Source organism: Cryptomeria japonica, chromosome 4 (genome assembly GCF_030272615.1).
Source record: "Cryptomeria japonica chromosome 4, Sugi_1.0, whole genome shotgun sequence".
NCBI classification, from domain to species: Eukaryota; Viridiplantae; Streptophyta; class Pinopsida; order Cupressales; family Cupressaceae; genus Cryptomeria; species Cryptomeria japonica.
This window is the reverse complement of record NC_081408.1, coordinates 114511401-114520592: the sequence shown is the minus strand read 5'-3', so window position 1 is coordinate 114520592 and position 9192 is coordinate 114511401. Positions and strand designations below refer to the sequence as shown.

The following is a 9192-nucleotide window of genomic DNA, read 5'->3' as shown; positions in this document are numbered from 1 at the left end:
CGCCACGCCATGTTAAATGTAATATGAGAGAATTGAGTTTGGTAAAGAAGTCTTGGATGCTATCAAAATTTGTAAGATTCAAGCCAACAGTCTCATTCTCCAGTTGAAATTCTCTCAAGGTATCTTGCTTGCATAACAAGGACTCCAATTGGATCCATATCTGATTAAGTGTGGTGCAAGATTCAACATGAAAGAGAATATTTCATAGAAATGCATAATGTCCCAAAAAGCCTCATCATACCTATTAAACCATTTTATCTTCTTTGCAACTCTTACAAGCTTAAGTTTTGTACTCATGGTCACTCTATTCAACTCTTGTTTCTTTATATGTATCTTTTTGTGATTTTTCACCCATGATAGTTGTATGGAGTGAGAGGGGGAATTTAGGTTGGATTTATAATGATTTTATTACAGAAGTACAAAAAATGAAAAGAAACAACAATGTAGTCTCTCACAATGCATTATAATTTTTTTTTTAATACCAAAAAATTGATCTGATTTGCATGTTTTCTAAGAAAAGAACCAAAAAGAAAAACTTGAGATTAGATGAAACTAATAGGTACCTCTAGTAAAGTTTCAAGAAAAAAAGGCTTGCTATTTGTGTAGAGGACTAAATCAACTTTTCAATGCCACAAGAATCATGAAAATCTTATAAAAAGGGAAAAAAAATTAAAACCCTTTGAGTGAAAATGGATTGATTTGACTTCAAAGTCCTATAGAGTTAACCAAGAGTAGAGTCCACAAAAATTACTAGCGCCACTAGATTAGGCTCAAAATAAGATTTTCAATGGTATATGGTTTGTGGAAAACGAAATTTGTGCACCCAAGTTATATCCAACTTTTTAAAAGTTGTCTAATTTGACTTGCAAGATCAACTAGGGGGCTAAAATAAGTGGATCGAAGGGACGGTACTTGGGTGCTAGCATGGAATACAACATAGGTAAAACATATAGATCTATATGACTATATTGATATTTCCCTCGTAAAATATGCAATAGAAACTCACCCAAAAATTATATTCTTTGATTTTCGTCCAATGATAGTTGATATTCAGGTTTCTGGTTGCTTCAAACATAATGGTGAGGTCCATTTGGCTCCAAGACACGTCAAAAAATAAATTCAAAGCTAGATCCCTCACAATTTGAACAAGAACTCAAAGATTTGATATTTTGATGTTATATTGGTGTTGATGATAGCAAAATCGCCTCTAAGCAAAATACCTATCACAAATGGAAATAAAAAAAGATAAATTTTCTCAACCCAAGAATTGCATTGATGCATAAACTTGAATGAATGGTTCCAATGAATGATCAATCCTTATGAAAAGGAGAGAGAAACCCTAAATCCAAATCCCTAGTTTTGGATTAAATTAAACTGCTATGCAATGAGAAAACATGACCTAAGATTTTCTCAATCTAATAAGTGAATAAAGTAAAGAGAACTTAATTAATTAATTAGGTAAATAAACTATTGCTCTAACAAATTAGATTATTTTTAAGTACTCTGATTGAAATGTTTCTAATACATTCGGTTCTCAAATGTAAATGAACTACTTTCTAATGTCCTAAATGAATGTAATTGAATACCTTCAAATACAAACAAATGGCAATAAATCACATAGTGTATAGTTAATGGAATGGATGAGAATCAACCAAGCTTAAATTTACACTTTATAATTTCACAGTTCAATCATATACAAGAGAATCCCCTAAAATTCTAAAATGTAACTCAAAAGAAATGAGTGATAAGATCTAAATAAGAATTGGATATTTGTAACTATAATAGTTACACTATTATAATAAAATTTCTTATTAATAATTTTGTATTTATTATCACATAATCTATCGAAAAAGTAGTTTGTTTCTATCCATTATCTTACATTAATGAGTTGTCTTGAACTTTTAAAAATCTCATAATACTAATATGGACAACAGTCCACAAAAAGCTGAAAGGGACCAGTACTTGTCTTATGTGACACTTGTTTCCTAACAGTCCCGTTCGCTTTATGACAGCCATTACAAAATAAATATAAATATGGTCTTTAATATAACCATACAATTGGATATTCAGGTATATAAAAAGTAATTTAATAAAAAAATCTGTCCATAATGTCTTACAGTACTTGTGAAGCAAGTATTAACTTCACACAGTCCTTTTTTTGAAGACTTCATTATTAAAATTGTATGCTGGATTCTTTTTGTATGGATATATTGCTTCTTGATATAAATGAGTTCATATCAGTTCATTCAAAATATAGAGCTATTAAGAAAGGAGTCAATAGTTGAGCATACTAACTTCACACCTTTCAAATTTTTATGTGTGGCGATTTCAGATCACTCAATTTTTTACAGCAGCTTACTTGACACGGCCCCTATTTATAGCTAAGATTTCAGATCCACATCATCAAATTTGATGCCACATCAGCATTTTGTTTGTTGAGGTGTCAAAAAACACCTCAAATAAGGAGTTGACTAGTCGTTGTACATAAAATTCACAACTATTGAAACATACTCAACTAGTATTTGCTAAATATAAATTTTTTATTGTCAAACATTATGATCCAAATCCACTAAATATAATTTTTTTATTGTCAAACTACATGATCCAAATCCACTACATGAAACAGAAGCATATTGAAAGATAAAAATAATACAATGTGATTCATTCCATACATTGAACACTAAACATGTTTTCATCATAATATTTTTAGTCTCATCTCATCCGCCTAACAATAATTGATGCAAAATGTTATAATCCTGCAATAAAACAGTATATAATGGATATATTGAAAAAAATACAAACTGATTTATTCCATACATTGAACGCTAAACACAATTACTCAAAAGGTTTATGGTCTCATCTCATCAGCCCAGATAATATTTGATGCAAAATGTTATAGTTCTATATGAAAAGATTGGAAATGATATAAACTGATGCATTTCATACAGTGCACATTAAACTCATTTACTCAAAAGGTTTATAGCCTCATCTGAATTCAAATAATATACATAATCCTGTAATGGAAGACTGAAAAATACAAAAACTGATTTATTCTATACATTTAACACTAAAAATGGTTACTCAACCATCTAAGCCCAAATATAATTTGATGCAATCTCTTATCATTCTACTATTTGTTTCATTTATTTTTACCTGCTTGACTACAGAACAAAATTCTGTAAGCTCCATGATAGATTTCATTTAGCTTCACTTCAAGTAAAACAAAGTATCTAGAGACCCCTTACTGAAATTATCATCCAGTCACACAATCAATTAACTGAATACTTGGATGTTTTGAGCTCCTACCAAAGGGTGAACATGGAAATATAAAAGAATCTTATCAATTCTATTATAGGAAGATACAATGAACAGATATACAATATGGAATAGACACCAAATACATGTTACAATTTACTTACATGGGAACTTGTTTACCTCACACAGAACAATAGAAACTTCTTGCAATCTCTCTCCTATACATACCTTTTCTTTTCTCACAGCAAGTTTGACAGACCTCATCTAAAATACATGACTCACAAGATGCATATCATCACAAAGGGTAGATATAGTTTCAGTGAAAGCATAAAAGCTTTTACTAAAGAGAAAACAATTATTACACTCAAATTAAATTCATGAACCACACAATATCAATCTATTCATTTAGGTGAAAATAAAAGTTCTCTTCAGATTTCCATGCCTGGGTCTAGCTTGCCTGCTTGGTAGCCTTCTCATTTGATGATTTTCTGGTAATAGAATTCTTCATTTTCTGCATCATTTGCGTCATCTTGGATCCTATATTACGAAAGATGGCAGTTGAACGGCGTAGTGAAAACTTAGTCTTTGGCTTGTTGGCCAATGTAGTAGAAGAAACATTTTCAGTTTTTCTGTCTTCCTCTGCAGTCCCGGATTTCTGATCCACCGTGAGATTTGGAATTTCTCGGTCCTCTACAGACTTAACTTCCATTTCTCTACCAGCATCAGCAGTTTCAGAAACCTCTTTACTCAATTTCTCTCCTTCCACCTTTGAAGCATTTTCATAGACAACTGGGAGTTGGTCCTTATTGGTATCTTGTTGTTCAGCCTCAGGCGTCTCTTGTTTCTTTGCTGAGATATCTTCTGGAACATCAGGGGCCAACTCCTTGGAAGATTCTTCTCTGGTATCCATGTGGGAAGTTTGCCCTTCCTTAAGGGTTTCTTCTTGTATAGCCTCAGGGGTCTCTTGTTTCTTTCCCGAGCTCTCCTCTGGAACATTAGGGGCCACCTCTGTCTCCTCCTTGAAAGATTCTTCTATGGTAATGGGTATTTCCTTTTGTGTATCCTCGGGTATTTCATTTTGCATAGCTTCGGCGATTATTTCTTTTCCTATAACCTCAGGAATCTCTTGCTGCTTCGCTGAGCTTTCCTCACTAACATCACGAGTCACCTCTGCCTCTTTCTCATTATATTCTTCTATGGTATTTACGTGAGCAGTTTCCTCTTCTTTGGATATTTCTTCTTCTGTAGCTTCAGGTGTCTCTTGTTTCTTTGCTGAGCTTTCCTCTGTAACATCGGGAGTAATCTCTTCTTCCTTCATAGATTCTTCTATGGTATCCCTGTGGGAATTTTCATTTTCCTTGGGTGCTTCTTGTTGTGTATCTGTAGAAGTCTCTTCTTTCTTTGACGAGCTCTCTTCTGTTACATCTGGGGTCACCTCTGCCTCATCCTTCAGAGATTCTTCTGTGGTACCATTATAGCCTTCAAGTTCTTTCAAGGTATTATATTCTTTACCCTCTAGAGAATCTTGTTCATCTGCAATTTTTGTTTCTGCAACCTCAACAGAAGCTTGTTCCTTAGGACTTTCAATTTCTGCAACCTCACCAGAATCCATTTCCTTTGGAATTTCAGTTTTTGCAACCTCAATGAACTCTGTTTCCTTAGAGGTTTGAGTTTCTGCAACCTCAAGACTATCATGTTTCTCCAAAGTTCCATTTATTTCCATCGGAATTTTACTTTCCTTCAGGGTTTCAGTTTCTGCGACCTCAATAGAATCAGTTTCCTTTGGGGTTTCAGTGTCTGCGACCTCAATAGAATCAGTTTCCTTTGGGGTTTCAGTGTCTGCAACCTCAACAATCTCTTGTTTCTCCAAACTTCCATTTATTTCCATTGGAATTTTAGTTTCCTTTGGGGTTTCAGTTTCTGCAACCTCAATAGAGTCTGTTTCCTTTGGGGTTTCAGTGTCTGCAACCTCAACACTCTCTGTTTTATCCAAAGCTCCATTTAGTTCCACTGGAATTTTTATTTCTTTTGGAGTTTCAGTTTCTGCAACCTGAATAGTATCTGTTTCCTTTGGAGCTTCAGTTTCTGCAACCTCAATAGAATCTGTTTCTTTTGGGCTTTCAGCTTCTGCAACCTCAACAGTCTCTTGTTTTTCCAAAGTTCCATTTATTTCCTTTGGACTTTTAGTTCCTTCAACTTCAACAAAATCCGTTTCTTTTGGCGTTTCAGTTTCTGCAACGTTTTGTTTCTCCACATTTTCATTCATGGCCCCAAGGGTCTGTTGTTCTTTTGGAGCTTCAATTTCTTTAATATCAGGGGTATCTTCATCCTTCAATGCATCCTCTTTCAAATCTGAAATAGGATAATTCATGTCTGTTGATACCTCTGGCTCATCCACATTCTGCTCAATATTAATCCCTTCATTTTGAAGGATCTGTTCTTTAAATGATCCATTTTCTTTGACATCAGGTATCTCTTCTTCCTTCAATATTTTCGCATCGTTTGAATCTGTAGGAGTGGAGCTGTCAAGAGATTTCAATTTGTCTACATCGTCTAAAGTCTTTTCAACACTAAGCCCTTCCATTTTTTCATCAACAGACTGCAAACATCCATCAAAATGAAAGTTCTCTTAGCAACTTAAACTGGTTTACCAGCACCAATTCCATCCTTCTGCATCTATAATTTTTTATCATTTTTAATATTTATCATGAAAGACTTACATTATTTACAAAATCTACAATATATGCTTATGCACCACTAGAACAACCGCAACTCTAATGAGAAACAAAAACCAATCAAAAGAAACTCCTCTTATGAAAAGCAAGCCATGCCAAACCAGAATACCAAACAAGGGTCTCAGGTTTGACACTTAACATACCCTACTTGAGAGCCTTTTTGAACTTTTGAAGTATGATTTTCTCTGTTTTGGTATAGAGCAATCTACTACAGAGGTTTCTATAACTTGACGATCCTCTACAAGAAACATGCAATTAAAGTTTTTGGGACACATTTACATTTTTCATTACATAACGGCTCCCAAAACAGGCAATATTTCAGAATTAGGGTACCCAAAATAGTCATACCCAAAACATCTCGAATGCACCCTCCATCCCATGGAAGAGGAAAGGACAAGATAAAGAAGCATGCAATACTTTCATATCAATATATAATCTCATTCCAGAAATTAAAAAGGCTACCCAACTGGGTTCCAAACCTCCATGCTACAATATACCAACCTAACGACAATCAAGGCCTTGAAGCTCTAACGGGAATTCATAAACTTCTGCTAAAATTCAAGTGGGTGTTTTTCTGCTGCTGTCATCGACATATCAAGAACCGAAATCAGCATGATGTAAGCAAGATTAAAGCTGAAAAGTAACAATTTCCTAGGGATTCAAGCCAAATCTTGCTCTGGTTACATAGCATGCAGATTATTATCCAACGCTCAAATATAAGTCTAATAGATATCGTTTTGCTACACTAAATCCATGTTCAGTAGTCATACAAATGACTAAGCCAGGTTAATCCAAACCCTCATGCTGCAAAATAGGAAAAAAGGCAAAAAGACATTCAATGGATTGAAAAAGAACATTCACCCACAGGGAGAGCCATGTATAAGACAAGAGGACCAAAAACCCTTACCTTATTTACTGCAGAGTCAGACTGTGTCGTCTCGGTGGCCATTAATCTGACGATAAAGAAAGATTTCAGACAAAGCAATTAAGCTGATGGGAAAGAAGTATCCCAGAAAAAACAGAAGCTTATAAGTGAGAATCCAATCGTAGTACTTTCAGGTATTATAAATTTCTCTGAATCCCCAGATGGGTTATCACTATTCAAAGATTGTATTGCAAATGGGCTTGGATTTGAAAGAAATAGTTGGCCTCATGTAATTTCTAGACTGTTTCCAGTCCTTGCATGTTCACACTAACAGCAAGAAGGCCCACAGAAGATGCCCAAGATGCCCTCTGAATGCTATCCTGGAAAACTGTTATTTGAAGACTGACAGGTCATTGCTGACATATTACAATTTGGGGTAAAAAACTTTATCCTAGATTCAACTAATTGTTTGTTACATGTATCAAAAAAATTTTAATTGAATGGGATATTCTACCGTATACCAAAATGAGACGTTTGTATTGAAATGGCATAGGATTCTAGAGAGAGATTGCACATTCCAAAAGTGCTACAATAATTAGTTTTGTTTTCTCAAAGGATTCATAGAGTGGTAGGTTCCAGAATGAATGGAATCATACCTTTTGGTTTTGTTTGACCTTTATATAGATACTTCAATTTAACAGCACACCATGGACTGTTAGCTATTTTGACTCATTTCTTGATTTGACATATCTGTAAGAGTCTGATTTTCTTGATATCATTTAGGGTTTTTAAATGATAAAGATTTTGTCACTAAAAAGGTGGCGGGATTTTGTTCATATTATTATTTTTTTTAAAGGCGGTGCTGAGTGAGATTCTTTAATTTTATCATTTAATTTTATTTATTTTATTTGTATAGATAAAGATTTTTATTTATTTTATTTCATTAAAATATATGAAGAATAACATTTTTTATTTGTTTAGGATTGTATATTATACTGATCTTATCTTAAAAAAAATTTAGAGTGGTATTTAAATTTGTCACAATTTCTTTCTCTTTCACATTGTTTTTTATTTGAAGTATAATTCTTTTTAGTGGACCAATAATTTGTATTGTGTGTAATATGGAAATTTAAAATCTTATAATTATAGCAAATTAGGTTAAGAATTGTTCCATACTTGAAGTACAATTCTTTTTAAATAGTGGACCAACATTTTGTATTGTTGTAGTAGGTTAAATAAGATTTGTTGTGCATGGTGGTAGGGATATGCATGTGTAAATGATGAGTAAGATGAATCAAAGAGATTCCTTAAAGTAGATATTGGTGTCTAATGAAAGGCTCCAAAACATTTCTAATCACTCTTTGGTAATGAATTTGTGCATAGTGATTTTAGGTCTTAACAGTAAAGAGGTTATTGGTATATGCTTTAGTGTTATCATATCATTTTGGAAGAATTCCAAGATGTAGATATTGGTGTCTAATGAAAAGCTCCAAAACATTTCTAATTGCTCTTTGGTAATGAATTTGTGCATGGTGATTTTAGGTCTTAACAGTAAAGAGGTTATTGGTATATGCTTTAGTGTTATCATATCATTTTGGAAGAATTCCAAGATATTATACAGTAAATGGTGAATAATGATATTGTGATAATTGATATAGTTTTATAGTTTTGGATGGCGTCTCATATATAACCTTAATATATATTTAAAAAATACGTTATAAATTTTTAGAACAATTAGATATAATGAAGTTTTGACATATAAATGACTATCAAGTTTATGTTAAGGTTTTTTTGTTATCCACACATTTCATTATGTCTATCAACCTAAATAAATGGTAGTACATTATATAATAAAATTATCATTTTTAATTATATATATAATTACTTTTTTTTTCAATGAATTATTAAAGATTCGGCACTTTCCATAAATTTATGAAAGAGAATAATTGTGTAACACTTATTTTATTTAACTATGATTTTACTTATTTAATTATTTAATATAAATAAATATAACTACAGGGAAAATAAACACATCTTATAAATAATGATAGAAACTATTAGAGCACATATCAAATTATTGTTCTACTTGTTCAACTAAATGACAATACTTAGAGGAATAAATATTTTTCATGCTAAAAAATTACATGTTGGATTGGAAAGAAAATACATCACAACTAAAATTTTAATCCTAGATTTAACCCCAAAGGGTCCAACCAACTTGAAAGTGGAAAATGTAGTGGAAAATGTATATCTACATCAAATTTTATTAACCATTAAGAATAAGTACAAATAGTATATACAACTAGGAATTATTCATATAGTTATTGCCAAGCTCTA

General features: G+C 32.6%; 1 protein-coding gene across 2 annotated transcripts; it reads right to left on the bottom strand.

Moving 5' to 3' along the window:
- Positions 1-3327: 3327 nt before the first annotated feature.
- Positions 3328-7311, bottom strand: LOC131046161 (uncharacterized). 2 transcript variants are annotated; one of them, XM_057979832.2, is made up of 2 exons: positions 6898-7311; positions 3328-5854 (listed from the first exon to the last, which is right to left on the bottom strand). In XM_057979832.2, exons 1-2 carry the CDS (start codon positions 6937-6939, stop codon positions 3704-3706), a joined length of 2193 nt encoding a protein of 730 aa, XP_057835815.2. In that variant the 5' UTR covers positions 6940-7311; the 3' UTR covers positions 3328-3703. The 2 variants fall into 2 exon arrangements, with proteins under 2 accessions (XP_057835815.2, XP_057835816.2); XM_057979833.2 differs by lacking the exon at positions 6898-7311 and adding an exon at positions 6492-6737.
- Between the last annotated feature and the right edge of the window lie 1881 nt (positions 7312-9192).

Excerpts from the sequence above, each read along its gene's own strand:
- LOC131046161 (XM_057979832.2), bottom strand. The coding sequence starts at position 6,939 with ATGGCCACCGAGACGACACAGTCTGACTCTGCAGTAAATAAG. Across the intron at positions 5,855-6,897 it reads CTGACTCTGCAGTAAATAAG|TCTGTTGATGAAAAAATGGA; the intron begins GTAAGGGTTTTT and ends GGATGTTTGCAG.